Source organism: Callithrix jacchus, chromosome 14, assembly GCF_049354715.1.
Source record: "Callithrix jacchus isolate 240 chromosome 14, calJac240_pri, whole genome shotgun sequence".
NCBI lineage: Eukaryota > Metazoa > Chordata > Mammalia > Primates > Cebidae > Callithrix > Callithrix jacchus.
Genome location: NC_133515.1, coordinates 87475708 through 87503444, shown reverse-complemented (window position 1 = coordinate 87503444; position 27737 = coordinate 87475708). Strand labels below are relative to the sequence as shown.

The window sequence follows — 27737 nt, the reverse complement described above, 5'->3', positions numbered from 1 at the left end:
ATAAGCTAGGCACAGAAAGACAAATATTGCATGTTCTCACTTATTTGTGGGATCTAAAAATCAAAACAGGCCAGGTGTGGTGACTCGCCTATAATCCCTGCACTTTGGGAGGCCAAGGCAGGTGGATCCCCTGAGGTCAGGAGTTTAAGACCAGCCTGGTCAACATGGCGAAACCCCTTTTCTACTAAAAATACAAAAATTAGCCAAGTGTGGTGGTAGGGGCCTGTAATCCCAGATGCTTGGGAGGCTGAGGCAGAAGAATGGCTTGAACCTGGGAGGCAGAGGTGGCAGTGAGCTGATATCAATCCCCATTGCATGGCAGCCTGGGTGACAAATTAGTAATTATTTGTGATTATTAAGACAAATTAATAATTTATTTGTCTTAACAAATTACCATTATTAATAAATTCATTCATTCAATATGGATGAGTAGAGCGAGACTCCGTCTAAAAAAAAAAACAAAATAATTGAACTCACGGAGCTAGAGAATAGAAGGATGGTTAGGAGAGGCTGGGAAGGATAGTAGAGGGGTAGTGGTGGGGAGGTGGGGATGGTTAATGGGTACAAAACAATAGAAAGAATGAATAAGGGTGGGGTACAGTGGCCCATGCATGTCACTCCAGTACTGTGGGAGGCTGAGGCAGGAGGATACTTTGAGCCAGGAGTTCAAGACCAGCATGGGCAACATAGTGAGAGCCTATCTCTACAAAAAAAATTAGCCAAGCATGGTGGTACATGTCTGTAGTCCCAGCTACCAAGGATGCTGAAGCAGGAGGATCCCTTCAGCCTGGGAAGTTGAGTCTGGCTGCAATGAGCCATGATTGCACCACTGCACTCCAGCCTTAGGTGACAGAGTAAGACTCTGTCTCAAAAGAAAAGAAAAGAAAAGAATTAGTAAGGCACAGTATTTAATAGCACACCAGAGGGACTATAGTCAATAATAATTTAATTGTACATTTAAAAATAATTAAGAGGCCAGGTGTGGTGGCTCACGCCTGTAATCCCAGCACTTTGGCAGGCTGAGGCAGGTGGATCATGAGGTCAAGAGATCAAGACCATCCTGGCTAATATGATGAAATGTGGTATCTCCTAAAAATACAAAACTTAGCTGGTGGTGCATGCCTGTAGTCCCAGCCACTTGGGAAGCTGAGGCTGGAGAATTGCTTGAACCCGGGAGGCGGAGGTTGCAGTGAGCCGAGATTGTGCCACTACACTCCAGCCTGGCGACAGAGTGGGACTCAGTCTTAATAATAATAATAATACTTAAGAGTATAATTGGATTCTTTGTAACACAGAGCATAAAACCTTTAGGGGATGAATATGTAATTTCCCATGATGTGATTATTCTGCATTGCATGTGATATGGTTTGGAACTGTGTTCTTACCCAAATCTCATGTTGGATTTTAATTTCCAGTGTTAGGGGTGGGGCCTTGTGGGAGGTGACTGGATTGTTGGGGTGGAGTTCTCATGAATGGTTTAGTACTTTTCCCCTTGGTTCTGTATAGTGAATGAGTTCTCACAAGGTCTGGTTGTTGAAAAGTGTGTGGGACCTCTAGCTCTATATCTCCTGCTTCAGCCATGTGAAATGAGCCTGCTTGCCCTTCACCTTCTGCCATGACTGTAAGTTTCCTGAGGCCTCCCAGCAGCTGCTGTGTTTCCTGTACAGCCTTCAGAACAGTGAGCCAGTTAAACTTCTTTTCTTTATAAATTATCCAGTCTCAGGTATTTCTTTACAGCAATGCAAGAATGGACTAATACTAATCATAGTATTGTAATATTGTATTATGGATATATATTATGTATTATAATCTAAAAATAAAAACATATATATTATGGAATATGTGTTATGGAATACAATATCATAATATAAATATCTCATATATTCCATAATATATGCTATATACCCATGAATATTAAAAATTAAAACTTTTTAAAAATTAAAAGTAAATATATAAAATTAAAATTCCTAACTATAATAACATATATTTGGGAAAGGAGAGATTGAGTTAAAATATTCAAAGGGCCTTGATTTTTCCATAAAAAGATAAAAGTTTTTATTAAGGCTCACCACAACCTCCGCCTCCTGGGTTCAAGTGATTCTCCTGCCTCAGCCTTCCAAGTAGCTGGAATTACAGGCATGTGCCACTATGCCCGGCTAATTTTGTATTTTTAGTAGAGATGGGGTTTCTACTCTGGTCTTGAACCCCTGACCTCAGGTGATCCGCCCACCTTGGCCTCCCAAAGTGTTACGATTATGGGCGTGAGCCACTGTGCCTGGTTCAGTTCTAATCTTTTCTTAGAACTCCATGCTGGCATATAACTAGTACCTACCACATAAAGTGTGTTCAGCTCATATAACATATCTCATTCTTTATAATTATAATCTCTATAGTGACCACAGAGTATTTCATAATATGGGTATACCACATTTATTTAACTACTTTCTTTCTGAAGGGCTTTTCTAGAACACTGTTTAGGCTGCCCCTGTAGGCTGAAAATTCTATGAGGTGAGAGATCTTGTCTGTCTTCTAAGACAGTACCTGCTGTTCAATAGTTCATTGGGTTGCTTTTCCAGATTAACTTTCCTGTAAGAAAAAAGAATGCCGGCCGGGCGTGGTGGCTCACGCCTGTAATCCCAGCACATTGTGAGGCTGAGGTGGGTGGATCATGAGGTAAAGAGATCTAGACCATCCTGGCCAAGATGATGAAACCCCGTCTCTACTAAAAGTACAAAAATTAGCTGGGTGTGGTGGGACGCGCCTGTAGTCGCAGATACTTCGGAAGCTGAGGCAGGAGAATTGCTTGAACCCAGGAGGTGGAGGTTACAGTGAACCGAGATCATGCCACTGCACTCCAGCCTGGTGAAAAAGTGAGACTCTGTCTCAAAAAGGAAGAAGAATGCTTTGGCCAGTTTTATTAATCTTTGTTATAGCATGAATTGATTCCTTGTACATTTTTTTGTTTAGTGAATTAGCCTTGGAGAATCCAGTCACGTCTGGATGACCTGACAGAATAAATGTTCCAGACTTTGAAAATGAGACTGTAGATTCTGGGGCAGAGTGATCCTCTAAGATCATTTAATTTCCCTCTCTGGCATCTCTTTTCTGTCCCAGTGCAATAGCAGCTAGGAAATGTGTCAAGCCTTAGATTTAGGAAACCGTATGTCTCAAATGTTCTGAGAGTACCTACTTAAAATATCCTAGCTTTCTTTAGTTTACTTGATCTTGTATTCTAGTTTGTGGTTTGGGACATTTAACTCCATACCTGGACTTCTAGGGAGTGACTGGCTCTAGAGAAAATGCTTGCAGGGCAGAACAGGCCACTTAGAAGACCTGCATCTTTGAAACCTTGCCTCTATACTCCCTACTTAATGACAAGCTGTCTAGCCCAATCCTAGAGGAGTCATAAAGGAGTTCTTCCCCGAGTTTGGCTGTCAGAGCAGAGCCTATGGACAGCTGCAGGAAGGGGCAGCAGATGCTACTTTGGGTGTGTCTCAAAGAAGAGACCTAAGCAGCTGACTGCATGCTGTCAGATTTACCTTGGAAAGCCCATTGTGATAGCACATGAAGTCACAGCCTGGAGGCAGAAAACTCTTCAGCTGAGGAGCATATGGTTGAAAAATGGCACCAATTTGGGGGATGGACATCCCACTGCCGTCATGTATCAACCTTTTATTATTATTTGTTTTTTTTATTTTGGGGCTTTGGATGCTGTTTTCTGGGACTCAGAGCTGGAAGCAGGTGCCAGCCAAGATAAACTCAGAGGTATGTGATGTAGCCCTCCCCTTGAAACTCACTGGTCCCTGCTCCTGAGGCCATAGAAACTCCTATACTTTGGGTCGGGGAGGAACTGGATGTGGAGAGAGGGGAGCTGAGACAGTGCCCATGGATGTCTTCCTATAGGTCACTATAAACCATTTTCCCTTCAATTCATTTCAGCAGACCTTGAGCAGCTATTATATATGGCAGTGTAGTAGACATTGAGGAAGAATAAAAAACTATCCCCACTTTCTAGGAGCTCGAGGTGAAGTGCGGGAGACAGATAGACACATAACTTCAAGGAAAGAGAATGTGTTAAGAGTTAACAGATGTATAAATGTTGCTAAAGACATGGGAGGTAGACAGCATTTTGAACTAGGGGGCTCTATAAAATGCCATCTGGGAGAGCTCAGGTTTGAGTGTGCTTCAGAGGAAGAGTGGGATTTGGAAGGTGGTTGGGGTGAATACATTGGAAAAAAGGCATGGGAAAGGGAAGAGTATTGGATATGTTTGAGGAGAGATTGTAGTGCTATGAGGACTACATTTGCTAACCTGGATGGAGTACAGAACTGTAAGTACTCAGAAAAGGTTGAAAAGTTGGCAGAGGTCACATTGTAGAGTTTTGAATGCCACGCTGAAAACTTTGTATAAATACAACTCTGCAATTTGAAAGATATCAAAGATTTTAAAGCCAGGTAAAAATGTGCTTAGATCTGTGCTTTAGAGCAATGCTTTTGAAACTTTAACATGCATATGTGTCACCTGGGAGGTCTTGTTAAAAAGCAGATTCTGATGTAGTAAGTCTGGGGTAGGGATTGAGTTTCTGCAGTTCTAACAAGCTCCCAGGTGATGCTGCTGCCCTTGGACCGGGACCGCACTTTAAGAGTGAGGCTTTAAATACCTCCAGCAGGCTTTTATTATAGTTCTCTGGCATAGCTAGGCCATTTTAATGGTTTAGTGGGAAGAAGGGAGGAAATAAAAGAATAAGAGAAGTAGGGTGAAAAAGAGTACATAGCCTGGCAGGGGGGCTCACGCCTGTCATCCCAGCACTTTGGGAGGTTGAGGCGTGTGGATCACTTGAGGTCAGGAGTTCAAGACCAGCCTGGCCAACATGGTGAAACCCTGCCTCTACTAAAAATACTAAATTAGCCAGGCGTGGTGGCATGCACCTGTAGTCCCAGCTACTGGGGAGACTGAGGCACAAGAATCACTTGAACCTGGCAGGCGGAGTTTGCAGTGAGCCAAGATCACGCCTCCATATTCCAGCCTGGGCGACCAAAGGGAAACTTCATCTCAAAAAGAAAAAAGAGAACATAAATTAATTCCCCAAATATTTATCTTCCACCCCTCCCCCCCATTTGCACTCCTCTGTGCACTACTGATACAGCATTAAGTGGAAGAGACAGAAGTGTCTGCTGTCAGGGATGTGAAAGTGGAGGCGGTCTTGGGGTGAACGTTTGCATGTGGAAGGTGATGCAAGACTCCCTTGCAAAGGAGGGAGAAGGGACTGAGTCTAATTTTCCTTATGCCAAGCGTCAGTCATAAACATTATCATCATTTTCTATGAGGACTACATTCATCACGGCATTTCCAGTGCCTAGTACACTGCCTGGCATACTAGTAAGTGCTCTGTAGTTGTTTGTGAAATAAATAAATGACTTCTCAATTCTAACCCTGAATGACTCACAAGATGATGGTGTTTTAAACAACACAGGCAACATTAGACAGGAAAAGTGGTGAATGTGGTGGGAGGCAGAAAATCAACTATTGTATTGGAAGTGCTTGTAGAATTTATGTGGAGATATTCACCGGCCGAGACCTGTGATGTTCAATATTGTATCCACTAGTCATATGCGACCATTTAAATTTTTTATTTTTGAGACAGGATCTCACTCTGTCACCCAGGATGGAGTACAACTCATGGCTCACTGCAACCTTGAACTTCCAAGCTCAAGTGATTCTCCCACCTCAGCTTCCCAATTAGCTGAGACTACAGGCCTATGCCATAATTCCTGGCTAATTTTCATATTTTTTTGGTAGAGACAGGGTATTCGCATGGTGCCCAGGCTGGTCTCAAACTCCTGCGCTCAAACAATCCACATGCCTCGGCCTCCCAAAGTGCTGGGACTACCGGCATGAGTCACCACACCTGGCCTTAAATTAATTAAAATTAAATAAAATTTAAAATTCAGTTTCTGGCTGGGCATAGTGACTCATCCCTGTAATCCCAACACTTTGGGAGGCTGAGATGGGTGGATCACCTGAGGTCAGAAGTTGGAGACTACCCTGTCTCTAGTGAAAATACGAAAATTAGCTGGGTATGGTGGCACATACCTGTAGTCCTAGCTACTTGGGAGGCTGAGGCAGGAGAATGACTTGAACCTGGGAGGTGGAGGCTGCAGTGAGCCAGGGTGGTGCCACTGCACTGCACTCCAGCCTGGATGACAGAGCAAGACGCTGTCACAAACAAACAAAGACAGCACACACAGAACCCCCAAAGCTAACTGTGTCACTCTGCTAAAAGTAACTAAGCACACAAAATTTCTCTGTATCCTATTGCCTGCAGCAGCATTTTCAAACCTTTTTTGACTCTCAAACTTCTTTCACTCATAATTTTGTCAACCTCCTTAGCAACTGCAAAAGCATTTTTTCCATTGTTCGTAACATATAAGTTATTTTAGATAAATTTTATTTTAAAAACAATAACTTTTTATAATTGGAAAGTTATTTTAACATCATCTTAGAGAGTAAAAGACAAACATCTACTTTTTCCTCTGTAACAAGTGATGCATGACATTTAATTATGTTAAGTATATTAGGTATGACAGTTTTCACAACTGCGCATGAGAAATGGCAAAGGTTTTTTTTGTTTGTTTTTTGTTTTTGTCTATATCAAACATACTCTGGCTTAAGCCTCCCTTTTCCTAGGGTGGAAAAAAAAAAAAGTCCAACCTTTGTGTTGTGTAAGAATTCCAGAGTTTCTGCAGTTTATCCAGAGTAGAAGTGAGTCAGGCCCTTAAGCTACAGGGACAGCTCTTGCTTTTCTGCTTAGCCGTCTGAAGGCAAAAACTGTGTCTCAACCCCTCTCTGCCAAATTCAGTCTCCAGGGTCTTTGCTAAGGTCCCTAAACTGCTGCATCTGGGCTCTTAACACCAGAAGGGCTTGGGGACCCCCTACCCAGGGTCCTCCTACCCAGTGCACCTGAGGCTTCAGGACTGTTGGCATTTCAGGGAGCCAGCTTCCTTCCGGTCTCAACCCTCTGGGACACTTCAGCTTAAAATTTTCGCAGATCTAGACTTATTTGAGGATTGGTTTTTAGGTTCCTGACAATTGTTTCAGCCCTGAAATACGAACTCCCTGCTGTGCATTAGCAGTTCCAAGACCCTATGGACAAAGGCCTGGCTACCTTCTTTGGTACAGGGAAGCATGAATCTACTTTCTTTGTCAGAAAATGCAGCAATAAAAATATAGTGTAAATTACTCAGGAAGTCACTCTACCTCATAAAACAACTAATACAATTTCTTACTACATATTTATGTAATAAAAAACTTTTTTGTTGACAAACACATTTTTATTAAGGTACAATGAATACCATAAGATGCACAGATCTTAAGTGTATAGGGTGATGAGTTTTGACAAATGTACATACCCATGTAACTAAAACCCTGATCAAGATATGGCTTAGCCACAGCCCTGAATGGAAACGACCCTCATGTTGTTTTCTGGTCTCTGCCCTCCTCTCTGCTCAGAGACAACCTCTATTCTGATTTCTATCGTCATGGATTAGTTGTGCCTGTTCTTTTTCTTCTGAAGAAGTTAAAAGTTAAATTTAAAAGTATCTTACAACAAATAAAAGTGTAAAAAACAACATACCAAAACTCATGGAATGCAGCAAAAACAGTTAAAAAGGAAATTTATAGCAGTAAATGTTCTATGCTTTGACTATTTTGTCCTTTCAAAAGTCATACCTAAATGTTATCCCCAATGTGGCAGCATCATGAGGGATTCTTTTTTTCTTTTATTATTATTATACTCTAAGTTCTGAGATACATGTGCAGAATGTGCATGTTTGTTACATAGGTATACACGTGCCATGGTGGTTTGCTGCACCCATCAACCCATCATTTACATTAGGTATTTCTGATAATGCTATCTCTCCCCTAGACCCTCCATTCCCCCGACAGGCCTCAGTGTGTGATGCTCTCCTTCTATGGCCATGTGTTCTCATTGTTCAACTCGCACTTACGAGTGAGAACATGCTGTGTTTGGCTTTTTGTTCTTGTGTTAGTTTGCTGAGAATGATGGTGTCCAGCTTTATCCACGTTTCTGCAAAGGACATGAACTCATCCTTTTTTATGACTGCATTGTACTCCATGGTGTATATGTGCCACATTTTCTTTATCCAGTCTATCATTGATGGGCATTTGAGTTGGTTCGAAGTCTTTGCTATTGTGAACACTGCTGCAATAAACATACATGTGCATGTGTCTTTATAGCAGAATGATGTATAAACCTTTGGGTATATACCCAGTAAAGGGATTGCTGGATCAAATGGCATTTCTGGTTCTAGATGCCTGAGGGATCACCACACTGTCTTCCACATTGGTTGAACTAATTTACACTCCCACCAACAGTATAAAAGCATTCCTGGGCCAGGCGCGGTGGCTCAAGCCTGTAATCCCAGCACTTTGGGAGGCCTAGGCGGGTGGATCACGAGGTCAAGAGATCGAGACCATCCTGGTCAACATGGTGAAACCCCGTCTCTACTAAAAATACAAAAGAATTAGCTGGGCATGGTGGCACGTGCCTGTAATCCCAGCTACTCGGGAGGCTGAGGCAGGAGAATTGCCTGAACCCGGGAGGTTGCGGTGAGCCGAGATAGCGCCATTGCACTCCAGCCTGGGTAACAAGAGCGAAACTCCGTCTCAAAAAAAAAAAAAAAAAAAAGCATTCCTGTTATTCCACATCCTCTCCTGCATCTGTTGTTTCCTGACTTTTTAATGATCACCATTGTAACTGGCATGAGATGGTATCTCACTGTGGTTTTGATTTGCATTTCTCTAATGACCAGTGATGATGAGCTTTTTTTCATATGTTTGTTGGCTGTTAGTTCTGCCTGTTCTTGAACCTTAGAAAAAATAGAATCATACAGTATGTGTTCTTGTGTGTCTGACTTCTTTTGCTAAACATAATGTGTTTGAGATTCACACATGTTGTTGACAATTTTTTTTTTTTCTGAGACAGAGTCTCACTCTGTCATCCGGGCTGGAGTGCAGTGGTGCAATCTTGGCTCACTTCAGCTTCCATCTCCCAGCTTCAAGCGAGTCTCCTGGCTCAGTCTACCAAGTAGCTGGGATTACAGGGGCTCACCACCATGCCCAGCTAATTTTTGTATTTTTAGTAGTGATGGGGTTCCGCTGTGTTAGTCACGCTGGTCTTGAACTCTTGACCTCAGGTGATCCACCCCACCTCGGCCTCCCAAAATGCTGAGATTACAGATGTGAGCCACTGTGCCCAGCCCACCTTTTTCATTTTAGTCACTCTGGTGAGTCTGCGTGGTATTGCACTGTGGTTTTAATGTGCATTTTTTTAATGACTAATAATAGTGTACAACTTCTCATGTTTATCGGCCATTTAGAAATTCTCTTTTGTGAACTGCCTGTTCATCTTTTGCACATTTTTAATAATTATCAGTGTTTCTTTTACTTAACTGATTTGTAGGAATTCTTTGAATTCTATGGACATGAATCCTTTGCCACATACAGGTATTTAAAATAAATTCTACCACTCTGTGACTCATTTTTTCATTTACAGTGGTATCTTAATGACCAAAAATTCTAAATTTTAATCAAATCCAATTTATGAAGTTTTGTTGTTAAGATTAGTGTTCTCCTCCTTACCCCCACCCCCACCCCCAGTGCAAGAAATCTTTGCTTACCACTAGACCATGAAGATACCCATCTATATTTCTTCTAGAAGCCTTATTTTTTTTCTCTTTCACATTTAGATCTATGATCCATCTCACATTATTTTTGTGTATGGTGAGGGGTAGGGGTCAACACTCCCCTCCTCCCTATGTAGATATCTAATTCTTCCAGTAGGGCAGGAACTAGGGTAAAAATGAGTGAGGTACTTATCTTGAACACAAAATGTAAGGAGCAGCAAAACTTAATAATCGAGATATTTAATGAAACATTCTTGGCTGGGCACAGTGGCTCACTCCTGTAATCCCAGCACTTTGAGGCTGAAGCAGGCAGATCATGAGGTCAGGAGATCGAGACTATCCTGACCAATATGGTGAAACCCCGTCTCTACTAAAAATACAAAAATTAACCAGGAGTGGTGGCACGTGCCTGTAATTCCAGCTACTCAGGAGGCTGAGGCAGGAGAATAGCTTTAACCTGGGAATCAGAGGTTGCAGTGAGCCGTGATTGCACCACTGCACTCCAGCCTGGCAACAGAATGAGACTCCATCTCAAAAAAAAAAAAAAAAAAAAAAAAAAAATCAGTTAAACACAATACTATTATCATGCCAAAAAATTTAACAGTAATTTTATAATACCATCAAATACCCTTTAGCGTTCAAATTCCAATTATCGTCTGGATGTGGTGGCTCACAACTGTAATCCCAGCACTTTGGGAGACTGAGGCAGAAGAATTGCTTGAGCTCAGGAGTTGGAGATCAGCCTGGGCAACATGGTGAAACCCTATCTCTACTAACAATACAAAAATTAGCTGGGTGTGGTGGTGTGTGCCTATGGTCCCAGCTACTAGGGAGGCTGAGATGGGAGGATCACTTAAGTCTAGAGGGAAAAGGTTGCAGTCAAGACTGCTCCCCAGCATACCAGCTTGGGTGATGGAGCCATATCCTGTTTCAAAAAAAAAGAAAAATTCTAATTGTCTCCTAAGTGATATAAATTTTTATTTACAGTCTGTTTGATTAAAGATCACAGATTGAAATGGATCTGTGTATCTCTTAACTGTCTCCTAATCTGTAAATTGTCCATTCTCATTCCTTTCTTTTATTTTATCCAATTATGTGTTGAAGAAATGGGGTCAGGTGCGGTGCCTCACACCTGTAATCCCGGCACTTTGGGAGGCCAAGGTGGGTGGAACACGTGAAGTCAGGAGTTTGAGACAAGCCTGGCCAACATGGTGAAACCCTGTCTCTACTAAAAATACAAAAAATTAGCCAGGCATGGTGGTATGTGCCTGTAATCCCAACTACTTGGGAGGCTGAGCCAGGGGAATTGCTTGAACCCGGGAGGCAGAGGTTGCAGTAAGCTGAGATCACTCCACTGCACTCCATCCTGGGCAATGGAGCAAGACTCCATCTCAAAAAATAAAAAAAAAAAATAAATTTTTTTGTAGAGTTGGGGTCTCACTATATTGCCCTGACTGGTCTTGAATTTCTGGCCTCAAGCAATCCTCCCACCTTGGCCTCCCAAAGTGCTAGGATTACAGGCATGAGCCACCATACCCAGCCTAAATGTCATTTTCTAAATGATCCTGATACTTGAAAACACAATAGATTTTTCTATATTGACTTTCTACCTTGAGACTTTGCTAAATTTGCTTATCAATTCTAATTATCTATCTGTAGGTGTTTTTGAATATTCTACACAATTATATTGTCTGAAAATAATAATTTTATTTCTTCCTTTCTGATTCTTATACCTTTTCTTTCTTTCTTTTTTTTTTTTTTACTACATAGAAGTTTATTGTGAAAGTAAATTTAACATACAAACACACAGTATGGCTAATGGTGGCAAAAGCAATCTGGTAGCTTAAGGCAAGTGTTAATGGAGATGAATTTAGAAAAGATGATGCAATTATGTAATTTTGTTTAAATATAGATTATGAAACAATATCAAATTGCATCAATAACTTACTAGAAGTAGTTTTCAAAGCCTGCACTAATGGAGAAAAAGGGCTCATGATCTTAATGCCAGCATTAAGACAGACAGAAGCAGCGTGGTGCTAAACGACAGGAAAATCCAGTATTTACAGAAGGATGGTAACAGGAACATTTCATAGCATTTGATCGTATTTACTGGTGGACTGAAAGCCCTTAGCTAGACAATAGAGGAAAATGTACCATCATCATGTTATTTAAAAAAATTTAAGTGCAGAAGTCAAAAACCAAGGAGCTCTGTAATAAAGTAACCATCAAACACCACTGTAAGGATCACTTAAATAGCGATTCCCTTAGGGGAAATTAGGGCACTGAGTGTGTAAACATGTGAGCTGTGCAACACCAAAGCCAACCAAATTCATTCATAGTACTTATAGTTACACAAGATCAGCGTGGCCTTTAATGATGCATTATTGTTTATAACAATTTAAACACACTCCTTACCATGCATGACTTCAAATATATAACACATATTTTTATTCTGATACAGGATATCTGTTATGAAATAAGATCTATATACAATGAAAGTAACACCTCCCTCACCAATCAAGTAGTTTTATGCTTTTTAAATGCAAAGACCTTATTCAGACTTCAGTTCATTTTCTGAATTGACTGTGTCAGTTTTTCACTCATTAAAATAATGCCATTTTACAATAAAATACATTTTTCAAAAATTCAGAAATGTAGTAACATTTAATAAATGTGACCATGAAAAATATTTGTAAGGAGGTGCCAAATGACCTAGCACTTTTTTCCAGTCTGTATCTAAAAATAAGTTGCACTCAATTTGACAGAAAGCCTATTTAAAAAATATTCTTACATTAATTCATCTCAAAAGTTTCTATTAATAGTCCTTTTGCAAAATACCATATATATAGCTGAAAATGTTTTTTCCAGAATTAATGGAAGAAAATGTATCCTCTGCACAGATGAACATTTTCTCTCTAAAACTAATCTTCCATCATCACCCAGCATGTTTTTTACAAAAGCATGCAATATAAAATACACATAAAAGCAGCTATCTTAAACATGATTTTGATACAATAATATTACCTTTGTAGCTGATTCATCACTGTCTCCAGTTTAATATGCTGTTACATACATGAAGAAGCTCCAGTATCCCTTTTCTGATTGACTTTTTAAAAAAAATTCCTGAATAAAATAGAAGCCAGCCTGTGACTTCTTTAGGCATTTCAGTAGAAGATCATCTATGGAGACTATCTCCAGCCAAACTCATGATAGAACAGAAGCTAAAACAGTCTGGGTCAGATTACAGAGTTAATACCAATTTAAAAGTTTTACGTTTAAAAAGAAAGAGCCTGTAATTCCAGCACTCTGGGAGGCTGAGGCAGGAGGATCGTTTGATGCCAGGAGTTTGAGACCAGCCTGGGCAACACTGCAAAACCCTGTCTCTCTATATATAAAATTTTAAAGAAAGGAAGAAAGAAAGAGTGCTGATTATTAGCATTTAAAAGGATACTGCAACTTTAATAACTGTAAACTTCGTTAGAAGGCTGTGGCAGACAGCTCTAGGCTACTAGGTATTGAGCCTGTAAATAATGCAAACATCAGCAGTTTTAAAATGCTATAAAACTATAAAAACACAAAAGAAAATGGGGCAAACAAAACAAAACAAAAAAACAAGAATGCTCATCTAAAATGAAGCTGTATAACCAAAACATCTAGAAGTACAAAAAAAAATTAGAAAAAATGATTAGAGAAACCCTCTGGTATAATTTTAATTTTTTGACCTGTTTTAAAATGACACAAACTTTTAAATTACAATGGAGGAAAAAGAGCTTTACATGTAGATAGTTTCAACTCACTAAAATAATGCCAACAAGGTAAGCTTGCATAGAAAAAAACTTCAAATTATTACTGGCTACATGCTTTAAAAATTAGAAATGCAGGTATTATAATCATAGTGCAAAACCATGGCAGTTTTTGATGTCTATTACTGCCTAAGGTTGAGAAATAGACCGTAGTACCTCCAGTTATCAGTTTCTGGTCTTCTAATCAATTATTTCTGCCAACTAGAAGCAATGTGTATGTACAGATGGGTGGCACACATCTGCTGTGCTATTAACGAAGTTTGAGGTCATCACCACCACCTAAATGGGAACCAGGACTAGGGTCTTGTCTTCTTGCCAGTTACTGCCAGCAGCTGTGAAACTCTCGCCTCCATTTCCTCCCGATGAGACCTGTCTGTCTTCAAATTCACGTGTCCTTCTCCGAGTCTCTCCAAAGGCCTTTTGGGTGCTTGCCTGCTTCTCTTTCTAGGTCGACATACTCTCGGCCAGGTGTCGGTCGCTGTTCTCCCTGCCAGCTGGACGGAAAAAACTGGAGAGACAGATTGGTTCCTGTGGCCACAAAAGCGATTTCCGAGCGGCCGTCGCGGCAGCAGTTCGGGAAGCGCGCCTGGCGCTCCTCCTGGGGCCGGTCCCTGAATCCCTTGTAGTTAATCTCACACTCGCGGCTCAGCTTCCTGAAGAACTCCTCGTCCTCGAACTTGCTTCTCTGGTCGGGCACAACGCGCGGCATCTTCCCGCCCTGAAGCCGCGCCAGCCGGCCGCGCTGAGAGCTTGCGCGGGCACCCGCTGGCGGGCTCCGAGGTGACCGACTGACCGCCCACCCGCGGCGCCCGCCCGCTTAGACTCCAGCTCCCGGGAGTCTGAGGCGCCGCCGCCTCAGCGGTTGCTTGCAGCTCGCGCAGCCCCAGCTTTTGCTGCCCCCGGCCGCCGCCGCCCGCCGCCGCCACTTCCTCTCACCTTTTCTTTTTCTTGTTTGATTGCACTGATTAGGACTTCCTGTACAATGTTCAATGGAGATGGTATAGTGGGGATTATTTTTTTGTGTATGTAGAGGAAAGTTTTCAAGAATTTACCATATATGTGTAATGTTTGCTATATGGCTTTTGCAAATACTCTATCAAACTAAGGAAGTTCCCTTTTATTTCCAGTCTGCAAGCAGTTTTAGTATGAATGGGTGTTTTTTTGTTTTGTTTTGTTTTTTTTTTTTTTTGAGAAGGAATCTCACTCTGTTGCCGGGGCTGGAGTGCAGTGGTGCGATCTTGGCTCACTGCAACCTCCGCCTTCTGAGTTCAAATGATTCTTGTGCCTCATCCTCTGGAGTAGCTGGGATTTCAGGCAAGCATCACCACACCTGACTAATTTTTGTATTTTCAGTAGAGATGAGGTTTCACCATTTTGGCTAGGCTGACATCCCAAACTGCTCACAAGCATGAGCCACTGTGCCTGGCCAGGTGATAAATTTTATCAAGTAATTTTCATGTCTCTATGTGAGATGGTTATATGTTTTTCTTGTTTATTCTATCAATCTGCTGAATTACACAGAGTTTTAAAAATAAAACAACTGTGAATTCTTGGAATAAATATAACATGTTCATGATGATGTTCATGATGCTTTTCTTTTCTTCTCCTTTTTTTTTTCTTTCTTGATATGGAGTCTCACTCTGTCACCCAGGCTGGAGTGCAGTGGTATAATCTCGGCTCACTCCAACCTCACCTCTTGGGTTCAAGGGATTCTCCTGACTCAGCCTTCCTAGTAGCTGGGATTACATGTGCCTGCACAACACTTGGCTAATTTTTTATATTATTAATAGAGATGGGGTTTCATCATGTTGGATAGGCTGGTCTTGAACTCCTGACCTCAAGTGATCCAGCTGCCTTGGTCTCCCAGAGTGCTGGGATTACGGGCCTGAGCCACTGCGCCAGGCGGATGCTTTTCATATATTACTGGATTCACTTTGCTGATAGTTGGTTTAGGACTTTTGTATCTACATCCATGAAAGAGATTGGCTTATAATTTTTCTTTCTAATATTGTCCTTATTAGATTTTAGAATCAAGGTCATTCCTGCCTCCTAACATAGAAGGAGAAGTAATTCCTCTTTTTCACCTCATTGGAATAAGAGACACCCCTAAAACAAAATTCTAAAGGGTTTTGATGTTTTATGCCAGGAACCTGGGACAAAACGAGATTATTCTTTATTATAACAAACACACATATATGAGAGAGAGAGATTGATTTTAAGAAACTGACTCACAAAATTGTCAGGGCTTAACAAATCAGAAATCCTTAGGACATACCAGAAACTCAGATAACTGAGTTGATGTTTCGGTCTTGAGTCCAAAATCAGTGTGTAGGCCAGGCTTGAAACTCAGGCAAGGATTTTCCATTGCAGTCTTGGGGCAGAATTCCTTCCTCTTCAGGAAACCTCAGTAACTGCTCTTAAGGCCTTCAATGGATTGGATGATGCCCGCCCACATTATGGATGTTAATCTGCTTTAAGGTGTACTAATTCTAAATATTAAGCACATCTGAAAACTACTTTCACAGCAACACCTAGACTAGCTATTGAACAAACAACTGGGCACACAGCTCATCCAAGCTGACATGAAATTAACCATCACAATTCTATGCTTTCTTCTGAGAGTTTTATAATTTTACAGCTCTTACATTTAGATATTTGCATCATTTCGAATTAATTTTTGTAGATGATGTGAATTAAGAGTCCAACTTCATTCTTTTGCATGTGGCTGTCTAGTTGTCCAAGCACCATTTGTTGAAGAGACTATTCCTATTGCATGGTCTTGTTACTCTTATAGAAAATCAATTGATTTATAGATATAAGGGTTTATTTCTAGATTCAATTTGATTTCATAGATATATATGTTTATCCTTATGCCACTACCACACTGTTTTGATTACTACAGCGTTGTAAGTTTTAAAATCAGGAAGTCTGAGTCCTCCAACTTTGTTCTTTTCAAGATTATCTTGACTATTCAGGGACGCTTGTAATTCCCTATGAATTTTATGACCAACTTTTTCATTTCTGTCAAAAAGGCTATTGAGATTGTGATAGGGATTATACTGACTCTGTAGATTGCTCTGGGGAATACTGCCATTTTAACAATATTAAATATTCCAATCCAGGAAGAAGGGATGTCTTTCCATTTGTTTAGGTCTTCTTTAGTTTTTCAACAGTGCTTTGTACTTGTCAGTGTACAATCTTGCACCTTCTTGATTAAATTTATTCCTGAGTATTTTATTCTTTTGGATGCTAAAAATGGAGTTGCTTTTATTAGCTCTAATAGGTTTCTTTCAGATATTCTATATGTAAAATACATCTCTGTGAACACAGTTTTACTTATTTACTTACTAATTTGGATGGCTTTTCTTTTTCTTGCCTAATTGCTCTGGTTAGAACTTCTGTACAATTTTAAACAGATGAGGCTTCACTGGGGCAGTGAAGTCAGGACTTCTAGACCCACTGGGGTGAAGGACCTGCTCTAGTGTCTCTACTGGGCAGGAGTTCCACCCCCAGGGCTTTACCAGGCCCACACAGCTTTGGGTAGAGGTTGTCTAACCTGTTGAAAGTGAGGCAATGGTCCCCCTTTTCGAAACTGAGGTGGCAGCCCTGATGATCTCTGAATTGCCTTCCAGGTTACTCTTCCCTTGTCTTCAAGAATAGTATATGTTTGTGGCTGAAGAGCTCTACGGTCCTGAACTGTAAAATTCCAGAAGACCAACAGCTTTCCTTCATTCCCTCCCATCTCCTGCTTCTTCAGTTCAACCTGGCAGTTTTCCTGCTGTGGTGACTGATTGACTGATTAATCCATGTTTCACACATATACTGATCCCCTTGTTAAAGGGTTACTTGGCCACACCTTCAGTGTTCTCTTTCAATACACATTCTTTTTTTTGGCAATATGAATAGGCTGAGAATTTTTCAAATCCTTAAATTCTAGTTCTTTTTTGCTCAATAATTCCATATTCAAGTCAATTCTCTCTTCTCACATTTTACTATAATCAGGAGAACCAAGGCACTTCTTCAAAACTTTACTTAGGAATCGCATTAGCTAAATATCCAATTTTATGACTCACAAGTTCTATTTTCCATGGAATACTAGAACATGAACAGAATTCAGCTAAGTTCTTCACTACTTTACAAGGATCACCAATTCTGTTTCCAATAATATGGTCCTTATTTCTCTCTGAGACCTTGTCAGAATGGCCTTTACTGTGCATATTTCTACCAACATTCTGTTTGTGATTACTTAGATATTCTCTAAGAAGATGGAAGCTTTCCCTACAACTCTCCTCTTTTCTTCCCGAGCCCTCAGCAGCATCACCCTTGATAGTTCATTCTGGCAACGTAGGCTTTTTCTGGCACGCATCTCAAAACTCTTCCACCCTCTGCTCATTACGCAGTTTTTGGTGTATGTTGCAGCAGCACCCTCACTTCTTGGTACCAATTTCTATCTTAGTCCATTAGGTTTCTATAATAAAATATGATAAGCTGGGTGGCTTATAAACAACAGAAACTTCTTTCACACAGCTCTGGGGGCTGGGAAGTCCAATATTGGGGTGCCAGCATGGTCAGATTCTGGTGAGGTACGTCTTCCGGGTTGCAGACTGCCAACTTCTCACTATGTTTTTACATGGTGGAAAGAGTGAAAGCTATCTCTGGAGTTTTTTTTTTTTTTTTTTTTTTTTGAGGCAGAGTCTCTCTCTGTTACCCAGGTTGGAGTGCAGTGACATGATCTCAGCTCACTGTAACCTCCTCCTCCTAGGTTCAAGCAATTCTCGTGCCTTAGCCACTTGAATAGCTGGAATTACAGGCATGTCCCACCACACCTGGCTAATTTTTGTATTTTTAGTAGAGACAGGGTTTTGCCATGTTGGCCAGGCTGGTCTCAAACTCCTGGCCTTAAGTGATTCACCCACCTCAGCTTCCCAAAGTTCTGGGATTACAAGTGTGAGCCACCATGCTCAATCCTCTGGAGAATTTTTTGTAAGGACACTAATTCCATTCAAGAGGGCAACCCCTTATGACCTAATCACTTCCCAAAGGCCTCATCTACTAATACATTTCATTGAAGGTGAGGATTTAAACAAATGAATTTTGGGGGGACATTAACACTGGGTCCATTGCAATGTCCTTTATCAGCGAAGGAAGTCTCCTTCTATTTCTATTTGTTTATGGTTTTTATCACAAATTGTTGTTGGATTATGTCAAATACTTTTTTCTACATCCATTTATATGATCATGTGAGTTTTTTTCTTTTTTAAGTTATTAATGTGGTATATTACAATGATTTATTTTCTTGCATTAAAAAAACCTTTGCAGCAGGACGGTGGCCATGGAAGTCGGAATCCGCTAAGGAGTGTGTAACAACTCACCTGCCGAATCAACTAGCCCTGAAAATGGATGGCGCTGGAGCGTCGGGCCCAAACCCGGCCGTCGCCGGCAGTCGTGATCAAGTAGGATTCATCCTGGGGATGCAAGGCTGGTTCAACATACGCAAGTCTATAAATGTAATTCACCACATAAACAGAACCAAAAACAAAAACCGCATGATTATCTCAATTGACGCAGAGAAGGCATTCAACAAAATTCAACAGCCCTTTATGCTAAAAACCCTCAATAAACTCGGTATCGATGGAATGTATCTCAAAGTAATAAAAGCTATTTACGACAAACCAACAGCCAATATCATACCGAATGGGCAAAAACTGGAGGCATTCCCTTTGAAATCCGGCACTAGACAAGGATGCCCTCTTTCACCACTCCTATTCAATATAGTACTATAAGTTCTAGCCAGAGCAATCAGGCAAGAAAAAGAAATAAAGGGTATTCAAATAGGAAAGGTGGAAGCCAAATTGTCTCTATTTGCAGACGACATGGTAGTATACCTAGAAGACCCCATCACCTCAGCCCAAAAACTCCTGAAACTGAGAAGCAACTTCAGCAAAGTCTCAGGATATAAAATCAATGTGCAAAAATCACAAGCATTCCTCTACACCAATAACAGACTTAAAGAAAGCCAAATCAAGAACGAACTGCCATTCACAATTGCTACAAAAAGAATAAAATACCTAGGAATACAACTCACAAGGAACATAAGGGACCTCTTCAAGGAAAACTACAAACCACTGCTTAACGAAATAAGAGAGGACACAAACAGACGGAGAAACATTCCATGTTCATGGTTAGGAAGAATTAATATCGTGAAAATGGCTATACTACCCAAAGTAATTTACAGAGTCAATGCTATCCCCATCAAGCTACCATTGACTTTCTTCACAGAACTGGAAAAAACCACCATGAACTTCATATGGAACCAAAAGAGAGCCCGCATAGCCAAGTCAATTCTAAGCAAAAAAAACACAGTGGGGGGCATCACACTACCGGATTTCAAACTATACTACAAGGCTACAGTAATCAAAACAGCATGGTACTGGTACCAAAACAGAGATATAGACCAATGGAACAAAACAGTGGCATCAGAGGCAACACAACATATCTACAACTATACAATCTTTGATAAACCTGACAAAAGCAATAGGGAAAGGATTCCCTGTTTAACAAATGGTGTTGGGAAAACTGGCTAGCCATGTGCAGAAAGCAGAAACTGGACCCCTTCCTGACACCTTACACTAAAATTAACTCCAGGTGGATTAAAGACTTAAACATAAGACCTGACACCATAAAACCCTAGAAGAAAATCTAGGCAAAACCATCCAGGACATAGGAGTAGGCAAGGACTTCATGAACAAAACACCAAAAGCATTGGCAACAAAAGCCAAAATAGACAAATGAGACCTAATCAAACTCCACAGCTTCTGCACGGCAAAAGAAACAGTCACTAGAGTGAATCAGCAACCAACAGAATGGGAAAAAATTTTTGCAGTTTATCCATCTGACAAAGGGCTGATGTCCAGAATTTACAAAGAACTCAAACAGATTTACAGGAAAAAAACAAACAAGCCCATTCAAAAATGGGCAGAGGATATGAACAGACACTTTACAAAAGAAGACATATATGAGGCCAACAGTCATATGAAAAAATGCTCATCATCACTGGTCATCAGAGAGATGCAAATCAAAACCACATTGAGATATCATCTTACGCCAGATAGAATGGCAATCATTAAAAAATCTGGAGAGAACAGATGCTGGAAAGGATGTGGAGAAAAAGGAACACTTTTACACTGTTAATGGGAGTGTAAATTAGTTCAACCATTGTGGAAGACAGTGTGGCGATTCCTCAAGGCCTTAGAAATAGAAATTCCATTTGACCCAGCAATCCCGTTACTAGGTATATATCCAAAGGACTATAAATCGTTAAATCGTTCTACTATAAGGACACATGCACACGAATGTTCATTGCAGCACTGTTTACAATAGCAAAGACCTGGAACCAACCCAAATGCCCATTGATGATAGACTGGATTGGGAAAATGTGGCACATATACACCATGGAATATTATGCAGCAATCAGAAATGATGAGTTCACGTCATTTGTAGGGACATGGATGAATCTGGAGAACATCATTCTCAGCAAACTGACACAAGAACAGAAAATGAAACACCGCATATTCTCACTCATAGGAGGGTGATGAAAAATGAGAACACATGGACACAGGGAGGGGAGTACTAAACACTGGGATCTATTGGGGGGAAAAGGGGAGGGCCAGCGGTGGTGGGAGCTGGGGAGGGATAGCCTGGGGAAAAATGCCAAATGTGGGTGAAGGGGAGAAAGGAAGCAAAACACACTGCCATGTGTGTACCTATGCAATGGTCTTGCACGTTCTGCACATGTACCCCAAAACCTAAAATGCAATAAAAAATTTAAAAAAAAAACAACCTTTGCATATTTGGAAAAAATTCTGTTTTCACTGCTTCTATTCAACATTGCTTTGAAAGTTCTAGGCAGACCAATTAGGCATACTGTGAATAGTTTGCTTTTCTTTGACTGAAAGTTTCCCTATTTCACCTTATATTTTGAAGGGTAGTTTCGCTAAGTATAAAAGTCTAAGAGCCGTGTGCTATGGTTCATGCCTGTAATCCCAGCACTTCAAGAAGCCAAGACAGAGGGATCATTTGAGGCCAGCAGTTTGAGACTAGCTTGGGAAACATACTAAGATCCCATCTCTCCAAAAACCAAAAAGAAAAAAAAAAAAAAGAAAAAGTCTGGGTGTGGTAATATGCACCTTTAGTCCTAGCTACTCAGGAGCCTGAGACAGGATGATTGCTTGAGCCCAAGAGTTTGAGGTTACACTGAGCTATGATTATGCCACTGCACTGTAACTTGGGCAACAGAGAGAGATCTGGTCTCTAAAAGGAAAAAAAATCTAGGTAGGCAGTTATTTTATTTTAGCACATTAAAGGATGTTATTCTATTGTTTTCTGGCTTCCAATATTCCTGAAAGGTAAGTGTTCATCTTATTCTTCCTTTGAATATAATGTGTTTTAATTTTACCTGTTAAGTTTCATTGCATTGGTATCAGCATTCTGTAATGTACTTAAGTTTACGTTTTCTTTGTCTTCATGCTGCTTCATAACACTTCTCGCATCTAAGGCTTTCTCAGTTTTGGAAAGCTCTTAGCTATTCCCTTAAAAAAAATAAACTACACTTTAAAGCCATTTTTAGGTTCACAGCAAAATTGAGCAGAAAGTACAGAGAGTTACCATATACTCCCTGACTTTTAACTTTCAAATACTGTTTCTGCTCGCCTTTGTGTCTGGGACTCCTATTCTGTCTCCCTTTCCTTCTGGGACTCCTGTTACTCGGTCCCATATGTCTGTTGGCTCTTACATCTATTTTCTTTCCATGCTTCATTATGGATATTTTCTTCAGACATTTCTTCAGTTGTGTCTAATGTGTACTCCTTTCTGAGTTCTTTATTCCTTCTGTTCTGCAATTTCCATTAGATTTTTTATTTGTATTTTTTAGTTTTTAGTTCTTGGCCAAAATTATCCATCTTGTCATCTAATTTCTTGTATATTTAAAGCACATATATTTAAAAAACCATGTTTTGTTATCTGATATCTGGATTGCCTATGAATTTGTTTTTATTCCCCAGGTTTATCTCTTAGTCTTCAATCACTCAGTCTTGTCTTCTTGTAAGCATGGTAATTTTTGATTTAATACCAGAGAGTTTATATATAAATTTGAAGAGAAAAATTCAAGGTTCTGGATAAAGTTACTTTCCTCCAGAGGGTAGAGCTATTCTAGCTTCTGGCAGTCATTTAGATTAGGAATCATCTCAATCCAAATAAGGATTGAATTTGTCAGAGGCTGAGATTCCATTTTTGAGCCTGGTTTATTTCAAGTTTATTCTTACTCCTAAGTATAGCCCTTTGGGGGTCCCAACTGAAAGCCTGCAATATTAGGGCCCTCAACTCATTTTTTTGTTCATCTATCCCTATAAAACTGTGAAGTTTCAATTTAGCTGGGCTTATTTACCTCCACTTCCTTTTTCTCTGGGATCTTGGCTCCTCTGATTTTTGATCCCTTGATCCTTAATGACTTTAAATAGATATTTTAAAATAGATATTTGTCCAACTTTTCTTGTTATTTTTATTTGAAGGGTTCAAACCACTACTATAAATTGAAATCCCAAAGTGGTGCTTTTTTCCTTCCATTTTTTCCCTTCTACTAGTTTGGAAGTTATGAACTCTGTTTCTATTCTTTTAGTGGTTACTCATCAGACTTAAATATGTGTACATATCCATTCTTTATTCAGAAATATTCTATCAATGACAAGTCCATCCATTTCAGTACTTTTCATTCTTAATAATTTCTGGAAGTAAGATTTGATTCTTTTTTCAAATCTGCTAGATCACTTTTTATGGGCTTCTGTTTCTTACAAATTTATTTATACTTGAATTTTATTTCCTTAAATATAATATGCTTAGGGGTTTTCTAATCTACATCTGATAATTCCAATACCTGACATCTCTGCAGGTTTGTTTCTGTGCTTGTGCTTATTTTTTTAATAGTTAACATTTCTGAAATTGGGGTATGTCTTACAATTGATGGTACTTAATAATTTAATTAACTGTATTTTTTTCATTCTACTAGCATATAAATAGATGGCATATTTTGTAATCAGTAGCATCTTAAATTTAATTATGTGGAGATTTTGAAGCCTAAGATAAAGATTTTCCTCAGAGAGTATTTCATTTACTTTTGATTCTGGCACCATCAGTCCATGAAATTAAAGCATTTTAAATTCATGGCTTGAAGAGTTTTTGGAACAACTCAGATAATGTGAACCTGAGCTGCCAAATATACAGAAGTGAGCTTGTGGTTATGGCTTCCCAGAGACTTCACCTCAGACCCCTGAACTTCTCAGTGTGAAGGCAACTTTCTTTGTAGTTACCTGAGGTTAGGAGTGAGTGGCAGATTTGTCATTGTCAGGTTCCATTTGATTGTGAGAGGGCGTTCTACTGGATTAAAAATTTTTTGAGAGGCCGGGCATAGTGGCTCACACCTGTAACCCCAGCACTTTGAGAGACCAAAGTGGGTGGATAACTTGAGGTCAGGAGTTTGAGACCAGCCTGGCCAACATGGTAAAACCCCATCTCTACAAAAAGTACCAAAATTAGCAGGGCATGCCTGTATTCCCAGCTTACCTGGGAGTCTGAGCCATGTGAATCACTTGACCCAGGAGGCAGAGGTTACTGTGAACTTAGATTGAGCCATTGCACTCCAGCCTGGGTGACAGAGGGAAACTCCATCTCAAAAAAATTTATTTTTTAAAAAATTTGAGACATACTAATGTATACATTTGTGGGGTATAATGTGATGGTTTGCTGCATGTTTACATTGTGGATTGACTAAATCAAGTGAATTAACATAACCATTTCACTTATCTGTTTTGTGTGTGGCTGAAACATTTAAATTCTTCTCTTTTAGGAATTATACCTATGGTTTATTTTTCTGAAGTTTTCCTTAAGGAGTTCTCTGCTTTAGATCACAAAGATTTTCTCCTACCTTTTTTTCTGTGTTCCAGTCTTACATTTCACATTTTAGTTTTTAATATACTTGGAGTCCACCTCTATATGTGGTATTAGGAAGTGATCCAATTTTATTTTTCTCTATAGTGAGCCAGTTTTCCCATAACTATTTCTTTTTTTTTTTTCTTTAACATAAATACGGGGTTTCACCATGTTGGTCAGGTTGGTCTCGAACTCCTGACCTCATGATCCTCTCGCCTTGACCTTCCAAAGTGCTGGGATTACAGGCGTGAGCCACCATGCCTGGCCTTTTTTTTTTTTTTTTTTTTTTTTTTTTTTTTAAAGACAGGGTTTCACTGTTTCACTCAGGTTGGAGTGCAATGATACCGTCTCAGCTCACTGCAACCTACGCCCACCAGGCTCAAGTGACCCTCCCACCGAAGCCTCCCAAGTAGCTGGGACCACAGGTGTGTGCCACCACGCCTGGCTAATTTTTTGTATTTTTTGTGGAGATGGGGTTTCCCCACATTGCCCAGGCTGGTCTGGAACTCCTGAGCTCAAACAATCTGTCTGACTTGGCCTCCCAAAGTGCTGGGATTATAGGCATGAGTCGCTGTGCCCAGCTCTTGTTACTGTTTGCTAAACAATCATTTCCCCATTGATTTATGGAACTCCCTTTATTATAATAATTTGCCATGTATACATAAGTTTGCCTCTGAGCTCTCTATCTGTTCCATTGGTCTACTTGTTCCTGTTTTTATTTCCTACAGCTTTGTCTTAGTGTTTGTATGTTTGCTGTTTGGTACAGCAAGTCACTCCTTTGCTCTTCTTTTTAAGGTTGGCTCAGCTATTAGTAGACCTTTATTTTGTCATATTAATTTTAGAGCATTTAACAAGTTCTTGAAACATTCCAAATGAAATATGAATTGTAAATGCATTAAAATATTATTTAAGCCTGAGTAATATAATGAGAGCTTGTCTCTACAAAAAATAAAAATAAAAACATTAGCCAGGTATGGGGTCATGCACTTATAGTCCCAGCTACTTGGGAGGCTGCGGCAGGAGAATTACTTGAGCCCAGGATGTCGAGGCTGTAGTGAATCATGCCACTGTACTCCAGCCTAGGAAACAGAGCAAGACCCTGTCTCAATGAATAAATAAATAAATAAACTAAAAAGATATATATATATATATGTCTATATACAGACACACACATATATACATAATTTAATTGGCTGGGCTGGCGGCTCACACCTGTAATCCTAGCACTTTGGGAGGCCAAGGCAGGTGGATCATGAGGTCAGGAGTTCAAGACCAGCTTGGCCAACATGGTGAAACCCTGTCTCTACTCAAAATACAAAAATTAGCCGGGCCTTGTGGTGCACACCTGTAGTCCCAGCTACTCGGGCAGGTGAGGCAGGAGAATTGCTTGAACCCAGGAAGTGAAGGTTGCAGCGAGCCGAGAACACACCACAGCACTCCAGCCTGGCTGACAGAGCAAGACTGTCTTAAAAAAAAATTAATTTGGGGAATAATGACATCTTTGTAATTTCAAGTTATTCCAACTTAGAACTTGGACTGTCTCTCCATTTATTCTGATCATCTTCTATGTCTTTTATTAGCATTTTATAGTTTTCTATATGGAAGTCTTCTGTATTCTTGGTTTACTTAACACCTTGCTACTTTTATCATTTTTATTGCTATTGTGAAGAATATCTTTTATTATTTTAAATAGTATTTTTATAGTTTTTACTGTAGTAATGTTATTGATATTTGTAAGTCGTTCTGGTATTCAGAAATCTTGGTGAATTATTTTACTATGTCTGAGGAAGAATGTCTGATTATCATTTCAACTGCTTTCATCCTTACTGGTCTACTCAAATGATCTAGTCCTTTTTGCCTAATTTGGTATCTTATTTTTTTCCTAGGAATTTATTTTATCAGAGTTTTTACATTATTAATGTGTACATATTCAAACTGTTTTCTTCCTCCTCCTTCTCTTTCTCTCTCTTTCTTTTCTTTCTTTCGCTTTTTTCTGACAGCGTCTTGCTGTGTCACTCAGGCTGGAGAGTGCAGTGGCAGGATCACAGCTCACTGCAGCCTTGACCTCCTGGGCTCAAGAGATCCTCCTACCTCAGCCACCCAAGTATCTGGGACCACAGGCATACACCACCACAACCAGCTAATTTTTTTTTTTTAATTTGGAGACTGACTCTTGCTCTCTGTTGCCCAGATTGGAGTGCAGTGGCATGATCTTGGCTCACTGCAACCTCCACCTCCCGGGTTCAAGTGATCTCCTGCCTCAGCATCCTTAGTAGTTGGGATTACAGGCATGCACCACCATGCCTGGCTGATTTTTGTATTTTTAGTAGAGATGGGGTTTTACCATGTTGGCCAGGCTGGTCTGGAACTCCCAACCCCAAGTGATCTGTCTGCATCAGCTTCCCAAAGTGCTGGGATTACAGGTGTGAGCCACCTTGCCTGGCCACCCCGGCTAATTTTTTAAAATTATTTTTTATTTTTTTATAGAAACAGGGTCTCACATATTGCCCAGGCTGGTCTCAAACTTTTGGGCACAAGGGATCCTCCTGCCTCAGCCTCCCAAAATGCTGGATTATGGTCATAAGCCACTGCACCTGACCACTTCTACTTCTTTTTAATTTCCAAGGAGATTTACATTTCATCTTTTACCCTAAAACATTACCGGCCCAGCTTCACTCCACTTTATTTTCAGTTTTAGGGTTCCTGGCTACACAGTGAGTTTCATTAGAATGCCAAGCCAGTATGAGTATAGACTCATGGTTAAAATTCTCAGAGAAGGGTTTGTTTGTTTGTTTTTCCCACCTAGAGTACAAATTTTCTGTGGCGAGCAGATTTCTTCCTAGCCACCTTTCCACTAAACATGTGGCACTTTGAGAATTCTGACTTTTTCCCAGGGCCTCAACCCAAATACACACTTCACATGGGCCTTGTCTTTTGCTCCTACTTCGTTGTTAACTCAAATCCCTTCTGATTGACGCTACAAATGATGTAGGGCATTGAAATATCAGATGATATTCCGCTCACGCTTTTCACTTTTCTCCTTCCTTTTGGCCTGTAGCGATTTCCCTTACTCTTTTTTGAGAAGCTTAATTGGGTATTAAAAGGCTGCTGGGATGGGAGTGGTGGCTGATGCCTGTAATTCCAGCTAGCACTTTGGGAGGCCGAGGCAGGCGGATCACCTGAGGTCAGGAGTTTGAGACCAGCCTGGCCAACGTGGCAAAACCCCATCTCCACTATTAGCCAGGTATGG

The 27737-nt window shown here is 40.3% G+C and overlaps 1 protein-coding gene and 1 pseudogene across 2 annotated transcripts in view; one reads left to right on the top strand and one right to left on the bottom strand.

Annotated features, from left to right (window-relative positions):
• Nucleotides 1-3616: 3616 nt before the first annotated feature.
• SPATA31H1 (SPATA31 subfamily H member 1) overlaps nucleotides 3617-27737 on the top strand; it is a 32977-nt gene continuing 8856 nt past the window's right edge. The window contains 1 exon segment of the mRNA XM_054245118.2: nucleotides 3617-3765. Within this exon segment, the coding sequence (XP_054101093.2) occupies nucleotides 3622-3765 (144 nt within the window). The 5' untranslated portion in view covers nucleotides 3617-3621.
• On the bottom strand, nucleotides 13669-14441 carry LOC144579333 (core-binding factor subunit beta pseudogene; annotated as a pseudogene). The gene has a single exon (XR_013526715.1). The product of XR_013526715.1 is annotated as a core-binding factor subunit beta pseudogene (transcript).